Genomic DNA, 27,774 nt, shown 5'->3' with positions numbered 1-27,774 from the left:
CCCTAGGCCTCTTCACTTTCCCCATAGTGGTTCTTATACCACTATTTTAGTATATGGTTTAGATGGCCCCTAGGGCTCATCCAAAATTGTGCAACTTTTGTGTATTTTAACTGTGTTTTGTTTTAACGCATTTGCTTCTGTGCTCATAAAGAGTATCAGGGATATTTGTAGTAATAAATCCATATATATTTTCAATATATATCTGTGTGGTGTCCTTTCATTTGGTATTCAAGGGATTGTGTATGGTAAAACAGCTTGCTTCACATGCCTTTACAGAGTTTAGCCTAAGACTGCTTAGTCCATGCTACCCCTAGGATAGCTTGTCTATAAGGTTGACTTTACAACCTGCACCATAAGGGGTTGCTTGGCATGGTACAAGGTGATCACTAGAACTAGTGAGCATCATATACCAGGCCAACTTCTCACATTGGTGAGCAGCGGATTGGGATTTGAGCTTGCTGTTGTTTTACCATTACAATCTTTGAAAATATCATTTGAAAGATCATACAGGTACCTGATAGGTACACTAAAACAAGACTAGATATACTTAAGTTCTACTGAACTTAGTTGTTGTAGAGGATAGGGAGTAGCACACCCTGACTACAACTACTAGATAGGTTTTGTAGGAAAACACCAGTGTAGGTAGATTGCAACACATCCACCACACTAGAGCAATGTCTGGAGCAGAGGGATCCACTGGACCCATCTCTGTTGAGAGTGACCCTCCAAGGGCACCATCCAAATTTGCTACCTTTCCATTTAAGGAACTGAGGCAACTGTGTTCCATGAGAGGAATCAAAACAGGTCCTTCTCCTACAGCAGGACACCTCAGAGAGCTGTTAGACCAGTCTGAAGCTCTAAGGAACTCCAAACCAGGCCCCTCAGGGACTGGAGATGGAGGATCTCCCACTGAAGATGATAACCCTGATACCCCTGCCCCTGTTGTCCAGATAGATGAGGAAAACCAGACCACTGGGAATACTCAGCCTGAGGAAGAAGAAGAGGGGGAGGAGGTTGAAGAAAGTGAGTCTGATGATGATAGAGATAGCCAGGTGTTAGTCAGCAGGCTTAACCAGGCTAACCTAAGCTTATTTGGGACTGAAGGTGGGTCCAACCCATTCAGACCCCCAAATGGACTTAACTAGGAGGAGGAGGAATCACTCAGGTGAATCCAATACTTCCCATGTTTCTAAAGGTTCTCATGGCAACTCCAGAAGGGAGTTGACTAGCCCTCAGAGAAGGGAACATGAGGCCAAAATGAGAGAGGCTGAACTTAGGATCCAGAGACAAGAATTAGAAGTTGCCCTGGCCAAAGAGAAACTTGCTAGAGCAAGGCAGCCTAGAGAGAGTGGATTAGATTCCACTGGTGGCAGCACTATCCCTAAGGATAAAGACAGGTCCTATGACAATAGAAACCTGAGTAAGATTGTGCCCCCCTACAAAGTTGGGGATGATATCCACAAGTGGATGACTGCACTTGAGAGAGCTTGCAAAGTACAGCAGGTCCCTCGGGAGCAGTGGGCAACAATCTTGTGGCTCTCCTTTGAAGGTAGAGGCCGAGACAGACTCCTCACAGTTAGTGATGGGGATTCTAGAAACTACCTGGTCCTGAAGAGTGCTCTGATTGATGGGTTAGGCTTAACCACTGAACAGTACAGGTTAATGTTCAGAGATACCCAGAAGACACAGACTCAGGACTGGTCTGAATTTGTTGAATGTGCCACTAAGGCTCTGGAGGGCTAGTTGCTGGGAAGTAAGGTTACAGACTATGAAGGATTGTACAATTTGCTTATGAGAGAACAGATTTTAAATAACTGTCAGAACCAGCAGTTGCATCAACATTTGGTTGACTCAGATCTAACCTCTCCCCAAGAATTGGGAAAGAGGGCAGACAAATGGGTTAGAACCAGAGTTAAGCAAAAGAATCAGAACCAGAACCAGGGTGGTGACCAAAAGAAAACAGACCAGAAGGGTCGGGAGCAGAAAGCTAAAGACCAGAAGTCTTCAACAGGGCCCCAAACTAATACTGAGGGTGGGTCCCAAACTTCCAAGAAGAAGAAGAAAGAAGGTCAAAGAAAACCCTGGTGTAGCTTTTGCAAAAACACCACTCACTGGACAAGTGATTGTAAAAAGGGTGGAGCCACCAACACTGTAGCCCCTAAGGCACCTGCACCCACTAGTACAGCTGGCAGTGTTGGACCACAGACTAAGGGGGTAGTGGGTATCACCTTGGGAACTGATGGAGATTCTGACCTAGTCAGAGTCCCCACACAGGCTGTTCTGATCTGTGATGGAGAGATTGATTTCTCCCCTACTGTCAGTCTCAATAATTTGGGCAAGTACAGACAGACACCTTTAATTAACGAAAAAGTGGCTCAAGCATACAGGGACACATGTGCCAGTGTCACTATGGTGACGCCTAGCTTTGTGGACCCTGGACAGTACATACCAGGTGATAATTACCTGGTGACCAATGCCAGCAATGTCACTACTACACATAGTGTGCCAATTGTTAACTTTTCCTGGGGAGGGGTAACTGGCCTAAAAAGAGTTGTGGTTAGTGCTGATCTCCCAGTAGAATGTTTGTTGGGCAATGACCTGGAGAGCTCTCTATGGTCAGAAGTTGAGTACAGGACTCATGCAGAGATGTTAGGGATATCATCACATGTCCTTGCTGTGACCAGGTCACAGGCCAAAAAGTGCCTCTCTGAACCTCAGGTCTTGGATCCTGGAACAATGGACCAAGTACCTCCCAAGACAAGGAACAGGAGGGCAAAGGCTGTGCCTTCCCAAATGCCTACAAGTGAGGATCAGCCTTCACAGGAAGATGATTCTGAGACCCCTGAAGGAACTGTACCTATAGAGCTTGAACCTGATCAGGTTGAGTTTCTGGGGACAGGGGGACCTTCTAGGGCAGACTTGGGGCAGGCTCAGTTATCCTGTCCTTCTCTTGAACCCCTCAGACAGCAGGCTGCTGCTGAGGCTGCTGGGAATGCTCAAGGTACCCATAAGGTTTATTGGGATGATGGGCTCCTTTATTCAGAGGGTAGAGACCCCAAGCCTGGTACAACCAGGAGGTTGGTCATACCTCTGCAATTTAGGGGCTTCCTTCTTACCTTGGCACACGATATTCCCTTAGCAGGACACCTAGGCCAGAACAAAACATGGGACAAACTTGTCTGTCACTTTCACTGGCCTCACATGTCAGAAGATACAAAGGAGTTTTGTCGCTCCTGTGTAACCTGCCAAGCAAGTGGCAAAGCAGGTGGTTCCACAAAGGCCCCCCTTATACCATTACCTGTGGTGGGGGTGCCCTTTGAAAGAGTGGGGATTGACATTGTTGGACCAATGGATCCCCCTACAGCATCTGGGCACAGATTCATACTGGTTGTGGTGGACCATGCCACCAGGTACCCAGAGACAATTCCACTTAGGACCACAACAGCTCCTGTTGTGGCCAGGGCCTTACTTGGAGTTTTCTCCAGAGTGGGGTTTCCTAAGGAGGTAGTATCCGATAGAGGTGCCAACTTCATGTCAGGATACTTGACAGCTATGTGGAAGGAATGTGGTGTTACCTATAAGTTCACCACTCCCTATCATCCACAATGCAATGGGCTTGTTGAGAGATTCAACAAGACCCTAAAGGGCATGATCAAAGGATTACCTGAGAAGCTCAGGCGAAGATGGGATATCCTTCTGCCCTGCCTTCTGTTTGCTTACAGAGAGGTCCCACAAAATGGTGTTGGCTTCAGCCCCTTTGAATTGTTGTTTGGACATCCTGTAAGAGGACCCCTATGTCTGGTGAGGGAAGGATGGGAGTTACCTCTCAAAAAGCCCAAGCAAGACATAGTGGACTATGTACTTGGTCTCCGCTCCAGGATGGCTGAGTATATGGAGAAGGCATCCAAAAACCTTGAGGCTAGCCAGGCCTTACAGAAAGCCTGGCATGACCAAAAGGCTGTCCTGACTGAGTACCAGCCTGGACAGAAGGTATGGGTGTTGGAGCCAGTGGCCCCAGCAGCACTCCAAGACAGATGGTCTGGACCCCATACAATCATTGAGAAAAAGGGAGAGGTTACCTACTTGGTGGACCTTGGAACTCCCAGGAGCCCCCACAGGGTGCTCCATGTTAACAGGCTGAAAGCATATGTTGACAGGGCAGACATGCGCTTGCTCATGGCTACAGATGAGGGGCAGGAGGAAGAGAGTGACCCTCTCCCAGACCCGTTGACTCAGAACCCTGAAGATGGCTCAGTTGATGGTGTGGCCTTAGATGGCAGCCTCACTGAACATCAGCAACATGACTGTAGACAGGTTTTACAGTCATATCGACATATGTTCTCCCTGACACCCAGTCAGACTAACTGGTGTACCCATGTGGTGGACACTGGTGATAGTCTTCCTGTAAAGAACAAAATTTACAGGCAGCCTGACCATGTCAGAGACTGTATCAAGGCTGAGGTGCAAAAGATGCTGGAGTTAGGTGTCATTGAGCCTTCAGAGAGCCCCTGGGCTAGCCCAGTGGTTCTGGTCCCCAAACCTCACACCAAAGATGGAAAGAGAGAGATGAGGTTCTGTGTGGACTACAGAGGACTCAATGCTGTCACCAGGACAGATGCACACCCAATTCCAAGGGCAGATGAGCTCATAGACAAATTGGCTTCTGCCAAGTATTTGAGCACATTTGACTTGACAGCTGGCTACTGGCAAATCAGGTTAGCTGAGGAGTCTAAAGCCAAGACAGCATTTTCTACCCCCAGTGGGCATTACCAGTTTGTGGTGATGCCCTTTGGTTTGAAAAATGCACCTGCCACCTTCCAAAGGTTGGTGAATCAAGTCCTTACTGGGTTGGATGACTTTTGTGCAGCATATCTGGATGATATTGCTGTCTTTAGCTCCACCTGGTCCATCTGAAGGAAGTGCTAGAGGCTCTGCAAAAGGCAGGCCTCACTATCAAGGCAACCAAGTGCCAGATAGGGCAGAGTAAGGTTGTGTACTTGGGCCACCTTGTGGGTGGAGGCCAAGTTCAACCACTGGAGAGTAAGATTCAGACCATAAAGGACTGGACTCCTCCAACTACCCAGACTCAGGTCAGAGCTTTCTTGGGCCTGACTGGGTACTACAGGAAGTTTGTTAAGAACTATGGGTCAATTGTGACTCCTCTTAATGATCTGACATCCAAGAAGATGCCCAAAAAGGTTCAGTGGACAGAATACTGTCAAAAGGCATTTGATGACCTGAAGAAGGCCATGTGCTCTGCACCTATCCTGAAGAGTCCTGACTACTCAAGAGAGTTTATTGTCCAAACAGATGCTTCTGAGTTGGGAGTGGGAGCTGTGCTTTCACAACTTAATGTAGATGGTCAAGACCAGCCCATTGCTTTCATTAGCAGAAGGCTGACCCCCAGAGAGAAACGTTGGTCAGCCATTGAGAGGGAGGCCTTTGCTGTGGTGTGGGCCCTGAAGAAGTTGAGACCATACTTGTTTGGCACTCACTTCAAAATTCAGACCGACCATAAGCCCCTCTTATGGCTTAATCAGATGAAGGGTGAAAACCCCAAACTGCTCAGGTGGTCCATTTCCCTACAGGGGATGGACTTTACAGTGGAGCACCGCCCAGGGACTGACCATGGTAATGCAGATGGTCTCTCCAGGTACTTCCACTTAGAACATGAAGACACAACTGGTCAAGGTTAGTCTAATGTCCCTGCGTTTGGGGGGGGGTTGTGTAGGAGAGTAGGGTCTGCTATCCTATGGTCACCCCAAATTTTTGCTTTTTGCTTCACTGGTTTATGACTTAATGTGGCTGTGGGCCTGCTAATCAGACCCACAGCCTGCTGTTCTCTCTCTAAATTGTAACCCATGTACTTTAGGTGCATAACGAAATTGGAACTGGTTCACCTTATTGGCCCCTGTAACAGTGTACCCAGGTACCCAGGGCATAGGTGCTTCCAAGGCCTACCAGGGGCTGCAGCATGTATTGTGCCACCCCTGGCCTGGCCTCCATATTTGACACAACTGGCTGATCACTCAGCTGGGGTAAGTCGGTGTAACCACCCCTTACTTAGGTGTAGTCTGCCTATACCTAACCTAAAATGGACACATATGTTCCTATCAGTCACTCCTATGGAAGGCCTCATCAATCCTGGAGGCAGAGTGCTTGGAAATATGTGAGATGGTGCTCTGGCATGAGCTGAGCCTGTCTGCAGCTTTCGGAACCATGTCCTTTAGCTGTTTCATGATATTGCCATACCATATACTCTTAAGTGCATTATGAACCTCGCGGTTAAATGCTATCTTAGGTTTGGCTTTATCAAAACATGTCGAGTAAGGTGTCATACGAATTGGAATACTACCCCCTCGCCAGTTCTGGCGACGGGGGTAGCATTCCACCCTTCTAGAGGGACACGACATGTACCTAGCCTGAACCCCGGTTAAAGTTAAACAGAGCCTTAGCATCCCAAAATGGATGCTGCCACCACAGACACAAGTCTGACCTCCTGCTGCTGGGAGTCCTTCCAGCAAGGGCAGCTTGGACAAAGGGTTTCCTGCCTGGGGAGGTGCTAGCACCACTCCAGACAGGATTTTGTGTATTGGGTAGGACAGGGCTGAATAGAATCAGACATGCCTGGGGCACACAAGGTGTCCCTGTGCATAGGCCCGTTCAAACCGGTGCTGGGGCTTTCCAGCCCCAGTCCTGGCGCGAAACTGGACAAAGGAAAGGGGGTGTAACCACCCCCCTTCCTGGTTCCACCCAGAGGAGGGACCTAGTAGGTGATCCGGCCCCCCAGATTCGAATAAGAGTGGGAGCTGTGTCCTGAGACTTCAGATCATCCTGAATCAACTTGAAATACAGAAGAAGACTGGACTTCGACATTATGCTGCACAGAAGACGGAAGAGAATCTCCCTTGTGGCCAAGGAGTGACCACCCTGTGAACACAGGCACCAACCAGCAACTCGACGTCTGCTTTGCCGCCGCCTCCCGCCGGAGCCCGAGCCCAGAGCCTGACAAGACCCAGACTTCCAGACTTCTCACAGCCCGATCCACAGTCCCTGCAAAGAAGGGACCCGTGGAGGCACCGAGAGACGTGGGACCGGGCATCTTGGAAGACCCCCGAAACGCTGACTGCGCAGCATCAGAGGCACCCTCGACGCTGTGCTTTGGGGTTTGAGAAGCCCCAACCTCGAGCAGCCCTTGCACCGAAGATCAGCCCCCCAGCTTCTCCACGATCTGCGTGGGGCCCTTTTGCATCGTGCCACTCGACGCGCCTAACCGTCCACTTGCCACGCGGCTAGTGGCCATCTTGGCGACGAAACCTACAACTTTCACTGCGGGTCTGGTTGCTCCAGACTTGCCCTTGCTCCTGTAAAAAGGAGCCCCTGCTCTGACCTTGCTGGTCCGAGTAACAAGCCTTTTTTCGATTCCTGCGTGGCTTGCATTAGCCAAGGCCTGTTTGCTTCAATCAAGTTGCCGACACCGCCAACAGCGAGAAGCCTGCGTGGGACAGCTCGTGACCGACTCCTGGACGTCTTCGACCCCTCGTGTCCACGTGGCTGCAGAGAGAAGCTACACCTCGACTCCTGTTTGCACCCGACATCGCCTGGTTCCACTCTGGTTCCACGGTAGTCACTGGCTAGTGACTTTGAACATTGTCCCCTCTGCTTTCAGGTCTTCACCTCTTCAGATCCACCCTTGGATCCACCGGAACTCTTCACCTCGAGCCGCCTGCAGCATCTTCAGCTCCAAGCACCATCGACCTGCGTGACGAAACCCGACACTACTTCGACCCTATGCACCCGCTTCCTGTGGGTGAGGTAACTCAGCTCCGCCGGTGTTCCCACACTGGTACACACCTCTAGTGTCTGTGTCTGAAGTTTCATCCTTCTAGGTCACTCGGAAGGTTCCTTTTTAACTAACTTTGTACTTTTTACGCACCGTAGACTTTGCATTGGTGAGTGCATGCACTTTAAACACTGCACCCGAGTCCCGCGGGCCTTTCCCGACTTCTTCACTGTTAGTCCCGAACAGCTTCAGCGATTCCCCAGGCCCTAGGCCTCTTCACTTTCCCCATAGTGGTTCTTATACCACTATTTTAGTATATGGTTTAGATGGCCCCTAGGGCTCATCCAAAATTGTGCAACTTTTGTGTATTTTAACTGTGTTTTGTTTTAACGCATTTGCTTCTGTGCTCATAAAGAGTATCAGGGATATTTGTAGTAATAAATCCATATATATTTTCAATATATATCTGTGTGGTGTCCTTTCATTTGGTATTCAAGGGATTGTGTATGGTAAAACAGCTTGCTTCACATGCCTTTACAGAGTTTAGCCTAAGACTGCTTAGTCCATGCTACCCGCTTGTCTATAAGGTTGACTTTACAACCTGCACCATAAGGGGTTGCTTGGCATGGTACAAGGTGATCACTAGAACTAGTGAGCATCATATACCAGGCCAACTTCTCACATGGGCCAGCGGCGCTCATGTCCTATATAGTACTGTATGATAATGTAATCATCTTAAGTGATGAAATGTGTACCTAAGTGGCAGTGAGGACGTCGGAGGCATTAGAGCATTATTGGGAAATAACTCAAGGCGTCCTTGGGGAAGAAAGCAGATGTCTGCCCAGCTGTTAAGAGACGAAAAATAACTAGATTGACCCAACTCGGGTTGAGCTGGTTTGCTGGAGTCTGACCTCTCCTTGTATCTATTCTTTGTAAATCTTTCATGGCATGATCCTATTTTTGGCTTAACGATGTTTTTAACGCTGATGCACAAAGAAGAAAATAGATGCGAGGAAAGGACGATACAATACGGGGCCTGGTGGAAAATGAAACCGTCACTTCAGTGTTTTCACTGGTTGCATGTTAATGTTCTCATTAGCCGCCCCAGCCAGGGTGCATCTGAGCTACAGGCAACACGTTTTCCCATAAGAGGAATTCTGATTTTAAAATACTTCAAGGCAGTCTGGAAGTATTAAAAGAAGGCAAAAAATAAAAATAAATAATCAAAGCTAAAATAACAAATCCATTACCAGCTGTGAAAACATGACAGATTGCAGAAATGTACCTCGACATGTAGACGAATGTAAAGTCAATGATTGGTTTATAGTCTTATGGCTAACAGAGGCTTCCTACCAATACTGAAGTGGTAGGAGGCAGAGCATGTACCCTCTAAGGTATCTCAGTGGGTTGAGAAACTCCCCACAATTCACCTTCAAAGCTTTGTCTTTTTAATAGATTTTAAATACTCACTGGAGAACGGTGACCGTGTATACGAATATTCATGAATAAGACGTCAGTTGTGTCATTTTAAAATAGTTTGAATCTCGTAACATGATTGGGTGCAGCCTCAGGTGTGCAAGAGCAGGTGTGGAGAGTGTCCGGGGTGGCTTATGTTGATGACCTCCCTCTTAAATGGTTTCAACACCTTGAACAAATCCATTTTTTTTGCTAGTGGTCTGATATCCTCACTTCAACATACATGTTCAAACCTTTAGACCACCACATTTTATAGAAGCGGCATGCGGGAATCCCCCCCCACCCCCGCCCCAGCTGCCAGCAGAATATATAAAGATGTGAATTAAATTTGCACAGATTCTAATAATTCATAAAGTAATAAGTCCTCTTAATCAGAGGCAATATCTCCTACAGGAAGGCTGCGCTTTGTAGGACAGCCTCCAAAGATGTCCCAGGCCTGGCTGTCGTCAGCCTCTCTCGCAAGAGTGAGTCCACTCATTGAGGGCTGCTTTTCTGGAGAGGGATGACGTGGCAATGGAAAGGCTTTCAAGGAATTTCATCTTGTCGTGAAAAAACTAAATGTTTTTGTGGCCCAGGGCCACGTAATGGGCCATGAAACGTCTGCTATTTCACTCTTTAGTTTCATCCCATTCCATCATATACCATCCTGAATAGTATAAATGGCTTTGCCCAAGAGGCGTAGATCAAAATCATGAAAAGTTGCTGTGAGTAAAAGCATTTAGCACTCTTTTACGTTGCTTTTATATATAATATGAATAGCCCATAGGTAGTTTAAATGGCAAGCAACTTGTTCTTATTTAAATTGTAGATTTGAAGACTACAGTTCACTTGCGTTTCACTGGGTGTAAGGCACCAAGGACTTTTAAAGAAAAGCTTTACTTGCCTACTCCACTACCTGTGGATTATCTATCTATCTATCTATCTATCTATCTATCTATCTATCTATCTATCTATCTATCTATCTATCTATCTATCTATCTACACACATATGTGTATTACTTACTTGCGGTTGCCAGTAAGTAGTTATAGTTAGGACCATGTTTCCATAGAAAAAGTGTTTATTGATTTGCCTATAACTTTGGTGCCATTTGATCAATCTTATCAAAATTTTCCCAAAAAAGTGTGCGGGTGATTCTTGTTGTGCATGGAAAGTTTCTGGGTGTTCTGCCAAGTGGAGGCCGAAAAAAAGTGCGGGGTGAAAATTTTTTTTTTTCCATGTTAATTCCCACAGGAGCTCTTTGACACGACTACAGCCGAATTGCTGGACGGAATTACACCAAATTTGTCAGAAAGCTAGCTTTTGGTCCACAGATTGTGCTCTTTGTTATTTGGTGCAAATCTGTTCAGTAGTTGTTGAGAAAGTTAAAGAAATCCAAATTCCTTTACCTGCACTCGCTGCCAATTCGCGAATAACAACGAGCCCGTGCGGGGAAATGCAGAGCTCTGATTGGCTGCCAACACTTCAACCAGAAAGTGTTGGCAGCCATTTTGGGACTCTGCTTCAGCTAAGTCCCACAAAAAAGTGTGAAAAAACAAAAAGGAGGCCGGTTAGGAATACCCTGACCCCCAAGCCTTGGTAGGCAGGGCAAATTTTTTTTTTATCCAAAATGTGTGCCCCAAATTCACGGAAAAAAAGTGCGGGCTCCCACACTTGTTTTGCAAAGGCACCACGGGGGCCCAGGACCCGGGGGCATTGGTTAAAAGGAGGGGGCACATGGCCCCCCCTCCTGAAGCTCATGGAGCCCTGGGGACTACCACCTCCCCGGGTCTTTGTTTCCTTAAAAAAACATTTTTAAAAAGGGAGGGGGGCTCCCGGGGCTCCCCTCCATAGACTCTGTAAGCCCCGAGAACCACCACCTCCCTGGGACTATTGAAACATTGATGGGGGGGGCGCGTGGACCCCACTGAGCCCGGGGGACCACCACCTCCCCAGAGCTAAAAAAAAAAAAGGGTAATGGGGGGCCCGTGGATACACCCAGGCCCCAGGGACCACTTCCTCCCCGTGGCCAAAAACTTTGAAAACAATGGGAAGAGGGGTTGTGTGCCCTTCACCCCCCTCTCCTGGGCAGTTCTCGGCCCCGGGGACCACAACCTGCCCGGGGCAGGCCCTTAAAAATGTAAATGTAAATGTAAATTGATACTTGTATAGCTCACTACTCACCCGCAAGGGTCTCAAGGCGCTTGTACGAATACCGCTGTGGAACACATCCTGGCTTTCCCTGTGAGGTGTCCACAAGGTGGAGGCCAGGCATCCTTAGCGCTGTGGGGGCCGTTGTGGAGATTAAGCAAGCTATTGCCCAGATTTGCAGAGTGGGACTCCATGATTGGAATAGGCACCGAGGCGAGAATTATCAGGTCCGTGGAATTTTTGAGCCCAAGACCCGCTGAGGCGGGGAATTGAACCCTGGTCCCGGGCTAGACCTCTGCATCAGGGTCTGCCGCTCTAACCATTGAGCCACACTTCTCCAAGGGATGGGTGCCATTTTCCGACTCCTGCTATGTCCCGGGCTGCCCACCCCGGGACATAACTATTTGCTCTAGCTTGACGGGAGGTCGGAGCTCCTGCCAATCTAAAGCAAACACTCTCCTTCTAACGGCCGAGAGTTGTGAAACTGCGGGAAAGAGATTGAAACTATTGCTCCTGCATGAAGGGAGTTTGTCCATCTCTATAGGAATTCAGGTAAAAAGCTAGCCCACTATCATATGCCTTGTTCAAGTTAAACACACATCTACACAGCCTTTCGGCAGAGCCGATCATTAAAGTTGTTAAAGCAAAGCTGACTCCAACTATTTCCTCTGGCTATCTTGCTTTCTCTTCTAAACTTTCACAAGAGCAAGACAATCCAGAATGCATCACATACAGAAAAATATTTCACATTTTACCTGACGGGCTCAAATTCGCTTCGAGTTTGCTCTTCACAAGCAGGACCTGGAATTTACATCAGGGCCTATTAAAATGATGATATGGTTACAAACACAAAGCCAAATACACTAAAAATGGTGATCCATGATATCTACAAACTAGAAATTACATGTTCAACATATTTAGAGGCAGCTATTAAAGATCTAAACCTCATAAACGACTGCCTACAAGGAAATCTGAGTTACTCAGCCATAAAAGCCATATTGGAAAGGCACGTAACTGCATGATGACAGGAAGCCAATGCAAGTAAGCAGAAATAGGCTGGCCTAATATGCAGCTGTTATGAAGAAAATAGGATGCAGCCATATCTAAGGGCTGCACTAAGTAGGCAATGCTAAACCCCGCACTTACCTGCGGGATCCATGGCACTGCCTATAGAACAATACAGAGCATCATGGAAGAACAAGCCAGTACTCCCCATGTCCTGCAGGTTTTGTAACTACACAAGGGAGTCAGTTGTGTACATCTACTTTGTTGTTGCCCTTAATTTTAATCGCACGTTTACTGAGACCTCTTTTTTTAAAGAAAGAAAGAAAAACAGGTTGTCCAAATGCGAGGAAGCAGTATACTGGTGCTTCAACACGAGAGATATTACAGAAGTAGCACTCTTCGGTGTATAGATATAGACATCAATTTAGCAAAATAAAATCCCATTCATGAGCTGATGTCAGGGCAAATGCAGAATTCCCGATCTGCCGACCACGTCATGTAAAGTCTGTTATCTGTGCAACACCTGTACTTTTAGCAGTTACCCAGTATTTTCACTGGTTTCAAAAATTGTATTATGTAATTTATCTTATTGCTGTTGTATTTATTTTAACAATTTTTATAAATTGAAGCAATAAAGACATACATATAGAATAATGCAGTTTGTGTCTATTTCAAACGTCTCCTGCTCCATGAGGAACACTTCAGTATATTTCCCTCCCCCCATTCTCTTGCTCTGAAGAGAGTAATTCAACTTCTCCTTTGTGACAGTAATATAACACAGGGAGAGTTCCTTGCCACTTGAAGATGCTCTCCAGTAGCAAACTTGTGTCTTGCTAATGCAAATGTTTCCAGGTTGCTTGTCTGCTGGCCCTTCCATACCACAATCCCTGAATTTGCAGCCCTTCACAGAGGGTCACAAAATATTCATTTGCCATGCCATTTTGTGATCTCTGCGAATAGGCTATTTGCACATCCTTGGACAAACAAAAGAATAGGGAGGAAATCTGTTGAATTAGAAGCAGGGAAGTGAAATACACAACAACGACATCCAATCATGGCAAAGGGTCTAATCCAAAGCTCACTTTAAGTACATGTAATATATTGGAGACAATAGTTTTTGCCAACAAACAGTTAAAGCTGTCTGTAGCGAAAGCCTAAAATGCCCTAATTGTATTGCAACCGAAAACCATAGTGTTGGATTTCTGGCATTTTTTCAACTGATCCCAGATTTTGCCCATCTTGATATTTATGCCACGTGATTCAAACCGAGTACAAATGGCTTATATATACGTGTGTGTTTGTGTGTGTATGTAGCATTTTTAAAAGCAAACTTAGCTGAAAGGCAGAGGAGTCCTATACAGGGTCAAGAAGCAGAGACACAACTGACGTTTGGTAGGAGGAGTAACTGGTTTCTTAGAGCGAAAGAGGACTGTTACTGTATCATAGTGTTCTTTAAAGCGGTGTGTCTCAGCTCTTTCCTAAAGTATATCATGGTGGAGGTGGTCCTGATGGATTTGAGGATGTTGTTCCAGTTCCTGGGTGCATAGATGGAGGAGAGTTCTTGCCTTGTTTTGTTGTTATTGTTTTATGTTGTTGCAATTTTTGTCTTCACTATTGGTGGTACTGTTTTGTCGTGGACTCTCCTTTAGTCTGCAGAACAATTTCTAAACTGTAGCAATAAGATGCCAGGTGTGGCTCTATTGCCTATACATTTTTGGGTATCAGTCAGTCTTCCTGTAAATCAATGTGTCTGTAAGGCCATTTGGGGTACCCTTCAGATATTATTCAGGTGTTGCATTAGGTACATCAAATTGAAGGTGCATGTATATCCATCAAAATTAAGTAATTCACCCAGTGCACAGTCTGATTAAAATATCTTAACAAAGTATATATTTAGGCACATCAGCATCACACACTTAAAATACTCAAGCTATATGCTACAAACCAGAATGACATTGAGAAGAATGCCAATGTCTTTGTCTCAACCAGTGCAAAAACAACAATTGATGTACAGAATGCAGCACAACGTCATACATTCATCCCAGTGCAGAGATCTGGGTCTTTATCCATCGTTTTTCTCTCCCCATGCCATTCCAGTTTGAACCTAGCCATATGCCAAAACAGTCTTGACCCTGCACCCAATGGGAACAGTCCAGCCCGAACTGACAGGCCTGGTCCTCCGTGGACTGGAAACAAGCATCCTAGGACCAGTTTCCGGGTTTTACCCCTCATCACCCAGGATAGCTGGACTCCAGTGGTATGGAGAGCACGGGACCCACGTGTGGGCATACCCATCCCACTCGGGGTGACAAATGCAAAAATAACAATTGATGGACAGAATGCAGCACAATGTCATACATTCACCCCAGTACGTGGGTCCCGGGCTCAAGGTGCCACTCGATTCCAGCTATACTGGCTGATGAGTGCTAAGCCCCAAAACCGGTCCTAAGATGCTTCTTTCTGGTCCAGGGATGGCTTGGCAGTTCGGTTGGACTGTTCCCATGAGGCACAGGGTCAAGACTGATTTGCATATGGCTGGGTTTAAACTGGGGTGGCATGGTGAGCATAAGCATGATGGATTTAACCCAGATCTCTTGACTTGGGGTGAATGTTTTGATCTGTTCTGCATTCCGTCCATCAATTGTGTGTCTTTTGTCTTAACCAGTGCACATCCAAAACTCCAATCTTGGACTCCTTTGCACCAGGGAAGCATTTTCTTCAATGTGAAAACAGGACTTTTCGGGTTTTTGTTTCTTACGTGTATATCATTAGCATGTTCTGTAAGTGAATGAATCATCTGGTATACTCCCATCACTAGGTTTGACGTCTTCCCAAATTCATCTCTCAGAGGATGTTCTACAGCTTCTGTGGTTGCTCCAGCTGTGGTCTCATTCCTAATTCATACCTCAGGTTCTACTTATTGGATTTTTGTAATTTTGGTCTTGTTTTATTCATTATTTATTCATGATTATTCAGATTTTTTCTAAACCTGCGTGGAGTATTTTTGTTGTATTTTCATTGTGTTACTGTGTGTGTGTGCTTCACAAAAACTTAACACATTGCCTCTTTAGATAAGCTTGACTGTTCTGTGCCATTCTACCAGGGGGCGAGCACAGGTTATCTTTTAGTGTGTATCTAGCTTACACTGACTAGGATTGTGGCCCCTACCTGGACAGGGTGCATCCCTCTCCCAACAGAGAGCCAATTTCTAAGAAGAACATTTAGAGCAAACAGTTGAAAGTTATTATGTGACCCTCGCCTTTTTTATGCTTTTATCAATCGCACACTTAGTCATTATTGTTTCAGAAAAGCAGCTGTCCTCTTTATTGCCCAACACTGCAATCCTCGGGCCAGACAGAGCTGGAATCTCATTGAGATATGGCGTCCGAACCAAAACACAAGATACCAACAAAAATGCCTTTAAGCCGGCCTGCTGTTCCTCTTCAGAGCTTCCGGCTTGGTGTTCTTTGAGGTAATCTGGATTCAAGAACCAGAGGCATTTTACTGTGGCTTGTACCCAGGGGCAAAGACAGGTAGCAGAGCTGTTCCTTCAGAAAATATGAAAAACTAATATGCAAGTGAACAAAAAAGTGTAAAAACTAAACACGTTTTAAGTGATTAGATGGAAAATGATGGTGGCGCCTGCTAAGACAACGGACGTTGCTGAAGGGTCAGTTTTGCTGATTACATACGCAGTCTTTCTAGGAGTGGAATTCTGAGTTAATAACAATGAAACGTCTTCTGTGAAAAATGCGAACAGGAAAAAAAGCTCAAAAAGTGAAACCAGATGTTGAGATGTGTTTCTTAAAAAAAAATGGTGCCAGTATTGTATCTTTCCAGGAAAACGACTGTTGTAAACACCCGTGGTGCGGTCTCCTGTCGGGAGAGGGGAGGCTGCCGTCAGGAGTCCATGTCCCACATGCTTTTCATTGATTGCTACTTACTCTTTTGCTGCACAACAATGTTGTAGCTGGTACTGGTTAAAAAGGGTTAGGAAACGGAATGAGTGACTGAATAAATGAGAGCTGCACAGTGCTCTTAAAATTGATTAGGCGTCAAGCGGGTTTCCAATGGACACTTAACACTCGCGGTGGTTGCTCGGAGAAAGTGAATAAGTTGTGCTTCCGCTGAAGCCAGAAAAAATTTAAATGGACGAGCAGTCATTTTAGTTAGACCATGCCAAGTGGTGGCATAGAGTAAACATGGATGCACCAATGTAGTGCTTGCATTCCCTTCTGTGTTGAAAAAAAATTCTATCCCCCAACTGAGCTGGTGCTCATTGTATTGATATCGGAAGAACTAGCCACCCTGCCTACTACCTAATCTGGGCCTACGGGTTGCACCAATTCTCTACAGTAGGGGTTTCGTGCTAGCAACACTACAATGCCGGAAAGGCTTGTGGTTGTTGATACACATACTGTTCTGGGTCCTTGCAGAACTAAAAGAATGTCTCTCGCTGTTATGGGTACCATCTTGGAGAGTGAGAAGAGCAATGGATCGTGAGGCATAAAGCATCACGCGAGAATCGGGAGATTGTAGTTCACTGACAGTACTCTGAGGATCATCGTTATAACCTACTTTATGTCTGAGGCTCAGCTCTGGGCTGAATATTAGATCAGAGTAACATTTCTTAAAGGAATACATTTCAATAAGCAAAAGGAAAAATGCTCTAAAGTAACATGGTATTAGATACTTTTATTTCATTCTATCCTCCACCACCTGTCATTGTAACAGAACCTAGTCAGTCCAAGGCCTTTTTGTCATCAACCCAATGCTAGAGTTTCACTTACTCCATTGCTCTTATAGAGTCAACAGCTTTCCTTTCTGTGCAGCCCCATTTGTTACATTTATCATTGTCCTTCGCAAAAAGCGGGTGCTAGCAACCATGTGAGCGTACCACACTTGCATAGTTAGTGTGCTGGGTTATTTACATCACCATTCATCCAATGGCCACAATCCAGGCTTTTGGGACCCATGCCAGTGCTGATCCAAAGAAGAAACATGCTATCCTGTCCCCCAGTAAAATGTCAGCCATGTTAGGTCCGCTGTACGGAGTTGGTGCTGCTTACGCCCTGGCACCAAAGATGACAGTTCCGGACCGTGCTTCAGGAGTATGCTAGGTGGAAGCGGATCTGGAAATACGTTTCAGCACAGCATCCTTTAGCTAAAGAGCAGATTTAGTAGGGAGAGCTGCAGAGAAGGGTCCCAGGCTGTAGCTTAGGGTTCAAATCAGAAGTATGGTACCTGAAACACCCCTATTTTAGACTCCAACATGCAAAGCATCCTATGGTTATTCAAAGTTTTACTTTAATTTGATATAGATGATGCTACTTGTTTTGTCCTTCGTCTTACAACAGAAGTAAATGTGTATGCCATGATGATAAAGAGAAGGATTACCATTAAAATGTAATTAATTAATTGAAGTGAGTCAGATTGGCCAGCCTATGTTTGGAGGAAGGAAGGCCTAATTGAGAGCACCTCAGAATCTCTGAACGTTTGTAACTCCTTACAATACCTGAATCAGGTATTGTATGTTTTACACCAGAGTGTACATCTTATGAAGCACTGACCATTCCCTGGGGCCCTAATCCTGATGTCAAGCGATGGCAGGCCATGTTGCGATATAGAACTATACTATATTTTTGTTACTGGAAGCAAAGTTTTACTTCTTGAAGCATTTTATGAATATTTACATAAGCATTAATAGACTTCTGTTTAGTTGTATCAGATTGATATATTTGAAGTAACCTACGCAAACACCAAATAACAAAAAAACACTCTTTCTGAGTAAAGCTCTAACTTTCTACCAGACTTGGCAAAATTCTGTTAATCCATTTTTGCTATATCACTTCCCAAAATTCCCTATGGGAATTAACAAGGATAATCAATGTTTTTTGACCCACCTTTTGAATGGGCCCCTCTTGACGGATGTCCACAAAACGTCCCAGGAAGAAGCTGAAGTTGATGAACTTTTGATGGAAAGTTTTGTTAAGAAATATTAAACAGCCCAGAACTATTAGCAGGAATAAAAATGCTCTTCCTAAGAAAACAGTGATTAATGTATAATTATAAAGTGGCGTCAGGCACATAATAGTTATTCTTACATTTTAAAATGCAATCATGCGCACAGACCCCCTCAGCCTTCCACCATGGGCAACATGACATTAGTTACCAACTCATAGCTGCAAGGTTTGGTGCGAATAGTGCAAATGTGGCACCTCAGGCTGGAGGTTTCTTAGGCAGTATCCACTCCCAAGAACCTGCAAAATATATGTGCCGAGAGAGGCTTTCAAATTCGCTCAGCACTTTTTGTTAGCGAAGGTTTGAACTAGAGACAGCTGTAGCTGTCTTGCCAGGCTCATGTTTTCATTTATGAAGGGGGCTACTAGTCCCCACTCTTCATCAAGCGTCATACACCTTTTTGCTTCCACCTAGTAGTACAGCATAGAGCATTGGGCAATGGATCAATCAATCTCACCCATTGGCTGTCTTGCACTGCGAGTGGCAGCATTTGTCCTGATTAAATGTATGCGGCGTCCTAGAAAGGAGTGCACCACAGTAGCGCTTGTTAGTTCATGCTTAGCGACTCTTTACTGACATGTGGAGCAAACAGTGACACACATAGCTTAAGAGTAGGGCCTGGGGCACATGTGGATTACAATTAAGGGGACGTGAAGCAGTGGCGGAGGAGCGTTGCCCCACTTTTCAACAGGAAAAATAAAATGATAATAACGTATCGTTATTATCATTTTATTTTTTCTATTGAAGCCAGGGGTAGGGCTGGCCAGAGCAGCAGGAGGAGCGGTGTGCACTCCCTAAGTGCGCATGAACTGGCCCTCTTGGGCCGACCAAACCATTCATGCGCACTTAGCATGTTTCCCACCAGGCTGCATTACACAGCCTGGTGAGGAGCATGCACAGGCTCCCTGTTCCCGTCTGAGCGCTGAAGCACGGCGCTCAGACCAACCACAATGCTACATTGCAGCGTTGTGATTGGCTCAGGGGAGCCTGTGTGCCCAGGTGCTTCCTGCTGCTGGCCTGGACAAGAAAAAGGAAGAAGATGAGGATGGAGGACAGGCGGTGGCCGGCCATTTCAGTTCAGGACTTTTTTTTCGTTTTTTTCAATTCCTCATCTACCTCTCTGTAGACTGGGCAGGTTGCTCAGGTCTGGTTTGAGGAAGTGGATCAGGACCTACTAAAGCGACAGGTTGCAAACCAGGCAGGAGAAGGACACTAGGTCTTGCAGGTAAAGAGGGTTTTATTGGGATTACACGTTTGGTATTCAGCATTAAAGTTCTCCGTGTCCTAAACGTGAGTCTCTCCCTGGCGAATTGGCTGGGATCCGTCTTTGCAGCGCGGGTGTCTTCTCCCGGGTCTTCGGGTCTTCCTCGCTTGGATTGAAGGGATGATCACGGAAGCAGCACACCGCTCCGGAGCCCATGCAAAGGAAGCCAACAAAGGACGCCGTTAGTTCAATGGCCTCAAGGGAGGGGTTGCACCTGTGGGGCCGGGTGAGGTGAGGCGGGGAGTTTGCACCCGTGAAAATAACGTGCAATATACTTCCTGCAGTGACGTGGTGGAAGGGCAGACACGAGGTGGGGGTTAAACGCGGGGTAAAGGACACAAAAGGAGGGGGAAGACGCGGGAGACAAACGCGGGTCTATGTACAATATTTACACACTCTTCCTTCCCGCCCACACTGCCATACGCTGCCGTACCTGGGTCAGCCACGCTCCTCCCCTGGGAGAGTGGCACGGCGGCTCGCGGGGTCGTTGGCCTCCAGGCACTCCGTATCTCTCGTCTTCTCCTCCGGGATGTTCTTCGGGGTTTTCTCTCTGTTCTTGGTACTCTCCTACTCCTCCGCTCCGTTCAAACCGCTCTCCTACGCCGCTCCTCGCCTGTTCTTCCTCCGGGGTGATGTCACACCCTCTGTATCTTGCTTCCGGGGGTTTATCCAGTCCGGGTGTTGCTACGTATGTAGGGGGAGTGGTCTCCTCCTCCTCTGAGAACGCCCACTTAAAGGCGCCGGGTCCCTCATCCTGTTCTTCGAGTCCTGTCTCCCAGGGGTCCGTCTGCAAAGAAGGAGGCACAACAGGGTCATTTCCGGGAGTCCACCACTCCTCGTTAGCGCTCCGCATCGCCTTGTTACACTCTCCCACCCCACCTCGCCTGCCCGGTAGCAGCCGCTAATGATGTGAAGTGATTTTTTTCACACCTCTTCTTTTGTCCCTAAAGAAATGTAGCCTAACCACTCCAAGGCAACAGTGTCCAGGGAATAGACGATGCATTAAGTGGACATTCATGGAATCTATCAGTGGTATACAAAATAACCATAACTGAAACAGTCAATAATGTGCTAAGTGTGAGTAATCGAAATTAGCAATTATGTGTTAAGCGGGCCTGCTCGAAACTGTCAATGGGGATCTTTACAGGGCATAGCGAACTGTTGCCATGAAGTTTTAGCTGTCACATTGGTATCCCATCACATAAAAATACTGTACACTATAGAAAAGCGATGGGCTTTGCCCGTGCTTTTTATGTGTGTTTCAATTATTGGCTGCATGGTTGTGCTTTCCATGTTGATCACAGTGTATGGCGCTAGACTTCACAGAGATCTTTGTGCCTGTGTGCCCTGGGCATAGAGGGCCGGGGCCTGGGACTGCCCAGTACCATAAAGGGTCTATTCTGAGCTCTCTGGAGAGCACGGCCTTGCTTTGTGAAGAGCACATTGAGAGGATTATACAATACACCAATTTATGAGAAGAAATGAATGGGGCACTGGAGAAAGTCACTTATGTATTTCCATGTGTGCGGACGGATTTACAATGCTTTAATCAAAGTGAAATGCAATATATTAATGCTGCGAAAATGTCAGTAGCTTTAATGACGCAAATACTGTTGTTCCACCTCCATCTATGGCTGGACTGCAGCGCTTCATACCGCCCTGATTTTAAACTGCCGTTAAAGTAGAAGGGCAAGACCGCACAGCTGTGCAATGGAGGCGGTCCACCTTTGTGGGACCCACCACACGCAATATCTTCTGCCCTGGGCTCTGGTTTGTGTAGTTGTTTGTTCTGCAGGTGCCTGTGTGATTGAGATGTGACTATAGATATGTACTACCCGGTGATTATTACTCCTTCCTCGCAAACACCTGTGTAACGAAGCAGGTTGCGGGTGTCTACAACACCCCCTGCTACTCTACTGTACTACTGTTCCTACCATTTCTACTTGTACTACTGATGCTACAAACTCTACTCTTAAGACTACATCTTCTGGCACTCATACCTCTCTGTCTATATCAACCAGTATTGAAAGTACTACAAACACGACTCATTCGCCACTTCTACTAACACTTCTCTGGCTACTTATGCCAGCACTAGCAGCAGTCTCAACTCTACTGTTAAGAAGACTACGTCTGCATATGCACTCCTACTATTACTACTTTTGTCCGTTAGTATTGCTACCAGCTCTACTCTTGAGACTATTTCAGTTGACAGCAGTACTGCTCCCACTACTTCTAACAGCAGTAGTAATACTATAAACATGACGGTTAAGATAATTGCTATTGGAAATAACGCTTCTCTTACTGCTTCTACCAGTGCTACAAGCACCGCTGTTAATACTGTTTCTATTGACATTTGTACCTCTCTCACTACTTCTTTTACTGCTTTTAGTGCAATCAACTTTACTTTTAACACTGCTGCTGCTGGTACTACTAAATATACCAGTACTACAACCACTACTGTAAATGTTACTTCTACTGAAACTAGTATTCGCCTGACTATGTATATCAGTACTATTAGTATTCTCAACACTACCCTTAACACTACTTATACTGGCACTGGTGTTTCGCGTACTACTTCTACTGGTACTAAGAATACTGCTGTTAAGACTTCTTCAGCTGTCACTGCTACTCTTAGTACTTCTGCCAGTACTGGTACTACTACTGGCCATACTATTAAGACTACTACTTTTGATTCTGCTACTATTCAAAGTACCATAGATGCTATTTCTGGTACCAGCACTACTGTCACACTACTGCTAGGACTGGCTTTTGTACTGCTCCATGTAATGCTAGTAATGGACTAATTGTTACTAATAGATGGTAGTTATTGTTGGAGACCACTACACAACGTATTCACTCAATGCGACTTGCTGCTGAACCTGTGGTAGTACTAGCAGCATTTCTATAATTATTTCTTACAGTGCTGCTACCAGTAAATAACAATTGTGATTTATATGGAAGACGCCTCTAACTGTATTGCCTCAAAGTGCTTGGTGATGAAAATAATTAAAATTGTCAACAGTCAGCACTTGTATAGCGCAGTTAATCACCCTAGGGGGTATCCAGATTTAACCCTGTGCGGCCTGAGAGAGCTGAAGCCAGCCTGGGCCAGCAGTAGTCAGACCAGTAGCCTTTAGGTGGGCGAGTGCTTCACCCGCTGCTCGCTTCACCCAGCAGTGCTTAGACTGACCGTACTTCTGGCTATGCGAATACTTCTAAAAGTACTGTTAGCACATGACCGGTGTCTTGACGGCACAGTGTTTCAAGTCCTGGACTTTCCCTTTACAAATCGTTTTTAGCTGTGATAGATAGTATTAAACAAAGACTATAAGTTAAAGAAAACACTTCTGAGGTAATTGAAAGATTAGGACTGGAACGAGATGTCCTAGTGACATGGAGTCGTATGTTGGGGATTTCTAAACTTCTTCTGCACTTACTAGTAACACAGAGTACATGTGAAATATTTCTTTTGTTATTCACAAATTTTCTCCTCGATTTGTCCATGCTGCTGTCCGTAAGAGTCACAGCATAGTTGACAGCTGGACCCTTGTTTTAAGGAGCATCTTTATCCAGTCATGGTATTTCAAGAGCCGCAATTTGGTGCTGGGACTTGTAGTTTTTTTCTTTTCCGAACTACATCTAGCCCTTCAAAATACAAGTTGGTTAAAACTACAGAACTGGAAATGGAGCCAGTTGGCATTCGAATGACTGCCCAGAGATGTGCATTGTTGTTTTATTCTTTTTTTATTTTATGTGGAGATAAAATGGTGGTGTATTTTATGTGTGGTACATTTAATGGAGACCCCCGAATGAAAGAAATCTGACCTTGATGCACCTTTGCTTATACAGGCCTTGTGATGATTATGTTTATATATACCATGTGCACCACGAAAACGCCACATTTTTTAGCATCCTTTCTTCACCACATTCTTTCTTTCTAAAGACTCTCTGGCTCGCTCGCCAGGGCTACCGCAGGCGATAAGTGACATTTTAAAATCATGGGAATAGATATGGTTGTGCTTCAGGTCACTGGGACGACAAACCACTGCTGCCCAAAGACAGAGAGCACCAGTCCCTGCCAGGGCATCAGCGCGGCCGATAGCACACGGGTTAATGTTCCGGCTGCCTGTGAGTGGGAGCAGCAGAATCCCCTTTGATGCAGGCTGCGGATGGTTCACTCTGTCTGAGGGTCACATGGTGCTTCCAGAGCCCGAGCAGCAGCTGCTCGCTGCTGGCTGTGGAGGGAGCCGCGCTCTGGCGCCCGCAGGCTCCTGGCAGTGACTGCTGGCCGGCTGTCCGGGGCGATGGGCAGGGGGCGCTGACCGCGGGTGGGGCACGGCTGTCCAACCCGCCTTCCCCTCGATAACCATGTCTATCTGTTGTTGTTTCTATTTCAGGGACTATGGCACGTCCAAGAGAAAATCAGGTAAGAGACTTCAATGTTGTGTCGTCATAAGAGACGTGTGTGGCGTGTGCTTCGAAGAGATGTGTGTGCTGTGTCGTTATGAATCGCTTCGATCATGCGACGTGATAAAAGCCCTGAATGTTGCGTCATAAGAAGCCTGGGGGTGTGTCGTCACAGCAGACTAGCATGTCGAGGCACTAGAAGAGCTGCTGTGTGTGTTGTGTTGTTGCTTGAGACTGGGTGCTGTGTCATTACTGCCAACCGAAAGCTGTGTCATTCGAAGAGAAACCACTGTTCTGTTGTTGTAACACACCCACTTTACTCTGCCACTTTAAGGGATGATCTCAGTGCTATTACAAGGGCTTGCGTCCTGTTGCATAAAACGAAAGCAATGTCCTCACCAGGAGATACCTGAATTCTGTTTTGATTCAAGATACTCAAATGTTTTGCCAATATAAGAGACTCAAATGTGTCGCATGTAGTAATACCTGATCTCTGTCTCACTGAGACATATGTAGGGTGTGTTGTGATTAGATGCGGGCTGTGCGTTCTGTGCCATTTTGACAACGAGTTGTTATAAAAGGCGTGCGTGCGCCTGCAACAAGAGACCTTTGTGTTCTGTATAAGTTCCTGAACTCTGTGTCGCTATGAGGTACCTGAAAACGGTTCCATTGTGAGGTACAGCAAACTTTCATAATCAATCAGGGAATTGTGAAGCGCGCTACTCACCCGTGACGGTCTCAAGGCGCTGGGGGTGGAGCAGCTTTGGTCAGTCGAAGAGCCAGCTCTTGAGGGTCTTCCTGAAAATGTGCAGAGTGGGGGCACGTGTGATGTAGTTCAGGAAACACTTTGTGTCTATATGTGGTACCTGAATTCTGTAATGTTATTGGGTACCTGGATGATGCATTGTTATAGAAGGCATGGGTGGTGTTGAGATAAGAGGCCTGGGCATTATCAAAGATGTGACTGCTCTCTTTATATATAAGATGAGGTACACCTACCATACATTATACGGATTCGCAAGTCAAGCAAGGTTCTGTGACCATAGAGGAATGAGGCCGAATGTTAAATTCCTTTGTAAATTCATGGAACTCTGAGGTGACGTGACTTGCAATATTCTTATAATGTACAACCGCTGTACTTTATTTCTTATAGTACATGGTAAAGCCATCAGCCTTCTCACAGACCGCTTAAATACTTGGTGTGTTGCTCTTTCGTTTAAATGAGAAAGGATGTTTGAAAACATGAAGAATACAAGTAGAATCTATAATGCAAAATTAGACACATCAAAAAGAAGTTATATATTTGTTGCACAATAATATGGGATTCAGCTTTGTACAAGTCAGATTTTAAAAATGCTGTGACTTCGCATGCATAGAAATATGCAGAGAAATTCAATATTTCCCATTATTAAAGAATTGGGGGAAAACACATGTTGCTTTAAATGTCTAATTTCTGCTGGTCGCTGTTCATTCAGAAAAAGAGAAAAGAAGAAGCTAGAGCCAAACGTTGTTTTTGCTATTTAAACTGCAGCTGCTATTATGCTCCATGAATTGCCTTTTATTCAGGTCCTGGTTCACTCAGTCATTGTAAAGTCAGAATTCAACTATCATTAACCTATTACAGTGGACCCGCGATGGCATTCCTTTATTACAAGCGACTTGAGATGTCACAAATCATGTGTAGTAAGGAAATTGGGGACAGGCTTTTTTTTGCAGGGATTGCTGGCTCCCATGTATTATGCGGTGCCCGTATGCTGTGTTGTTCAAAGAGCCCTGACTGTTGTCGTAATAAGAGACATGAATGTTGTGCTAGTATCAGAAAACTCCGCACAGAGCTAAGGTGCCTCATTTAAAGTGCTTGCAGGTTGTGTGAAGGTTCGCTATTTTCTGGCCCACGTAAACCCCTGAAGCCAGCCTCTCTGCGTGCCACACGCATCTTCACCCACACTAGTTGGCACTACACAACGTAGGTGTGTCTTTTCGCCTCAGAATAGGATGTGTTAACGTGCAGAGATGATTTGTCGTGCCACAGTGTGTTTCTTATTAGCACATATTCCACCTATCGTTAACGTGTCACTCAGTTCGGCATTTCTCCCTTTCTGCGTTCGGATGCTAATTTCTAATCCGTGACTGAAGGTGCAGTCTGGTGGAGGCGATGCCGGCAGCTTGTAAGGGCAGCTTCCTACATCAGATGAATCTCTGTGAACCTTCATGTGCACAGGGATCTGTTCCTCACACCTGTGCACGCACAAGAGCGAAGCGCGCTGTGTATTCCTGCTCCAAGCCATTCCTTTAGATACGGTCCGACGCCCTCCAATTCCGGAAAAATTAGGCTGTTGCGCTGCTCTAGTCAGGCCGCCTGTCACATCTTTCTCTGGAGCCCACGCTCTATATTTTTAGGGTATTTTATCCATCAAGAAATGAAGCATGGCTCCCTGTTTCTCTGGCAGGTGTAAGATGTGGCACGTGGCGTCAGTAGGGGTGAATGGACCCAGGTGTCTGTGTCTGCCGCTGGATGCGAGCATTCCCTGCTGATGTGCGCGCATCATGCACAGCTTTCATCTTAATGGCTGCGCAGGCTTGTGGTGGGAAAGAAACCCTACTTGTACAGTCATTTAACAGTATGTGTGGGAAGATGTGGCGTATGAGCTATACGTGTGTGTGTAAATATATATATATATATATATATATATATATATATATATATATATATATATATATGTATATATATGTGTGTGTGTGTGTCCATATATGTGTATATATATGCATGTTATGTGTGTATATATATATGCATGTTGTGTGTATACATGCATATATATGTGTGTATATATATATATGCGTGTTTATATGTGTATATATATGCGTGTGTATATATACATATACATATATATATTTATATATATGTATGTATATGTATATATATATATATATATATATATATATATTTGTGTGTTCCACAAAATTCATTGGTACAACACTCATCCAGGCAGGTACCTATGAGATATGACAAATATTTCAAGGATCCTTTTGAAATATGGGTTTCAAAATAACAGGCCACAAACCACTCTGCCCAACTGCCAGAGCTACTGGAATTTTGCAGCAACGGATGACCACAGCATATCACGGTGAGCCATTTGAGGGAGAGAGATTTATTGTGGTAATCTGCAATCTCTTTCTTCTGTGGGTAGAATGTGTTTTTTTAACACTTCAAATGTTTTTTTCCCTGAAATATATATTCAAAAAGATTTTTTTGTCATCCAAACAGTATAGTCCAGTATTTCACTTACTAGTGTCTATAAACATTTCTCTGTTGGAAAGAACACCTCCTTCAAGCTGACTACCCCAGTATAAACACGTAATATAAAATAAATACATAAGTGTTATAATGTCCTATATTGCCATGCAAACTATTCGACCAACAACCTTCTGGTAGCTGGATGTCAGTTTGGGGGCCATATTATATGGTTATCCTGCTGTATATATATAGTATAGTGCATATATTGTTACCATATGTTGCACACACTATTTGCTATATATTGATATGATATGGTTATCATTGTTGTGAGGCAGTAGGGTATCTGGACCCATGCGAGGCTTCGCCTTCCCTTCATTTATAACCATTTGGTTATTGTAGTTCCTGCAGCAGTATTTGTTTGCATTAATACACTTTCGCTTATGGTTTTTGCCCAG

The 27,774-nt window shown here is 45.5% G+C and overlaps 1 protein-coding gene across 4 annotated transcripts in view; it reads left to right on the top strand.

Moving 5' to 3' along the window:
- SH3PXD2A (SH3 and PX domains 2A) overlaps positions 1–27,774 on the top strand; it is an 868,884-nt gene that overhangs the window by 440,590 nt on the left and 400,520 nt on the right. For 3 of the 4 annotated variants that reach the window (XM_078643704.1, XM_078643703.1, XM_078643705.1), the window contains one exon: positions 24,075–24,103. The exons of the other annotated variant lie outside the window; for it this stretch is intronic. In XM_078643704.1, the coding sequence (XP_078499830.1) occupies positions 24,075–24,103 (29 nt within the window). The remainder of the gene's footprint in view (positions 1–24,074; positions 24,104–27,774) is intronic. 4 annotated transcript variants of the gene reach the window in all.

This window comes from Lissotriton helveticus, chromosome 5_1, assembly GCF_964261635.1.
Source record: "Lissotriton helveticus chromosome 5_1, aLisHel1.1, whole genome shotgun sequence".
Lineage (NCBI taxonomy): Eukaryota > Metazoa > Chordata > Amphibia > Caudata > Salamandridae > Lissotriton > Lissotriton helveticus.
Note: the sequence above shows the minus strand (reverse complement) of the source record. Positions and strands in the feature narration are given on the sequence as shown.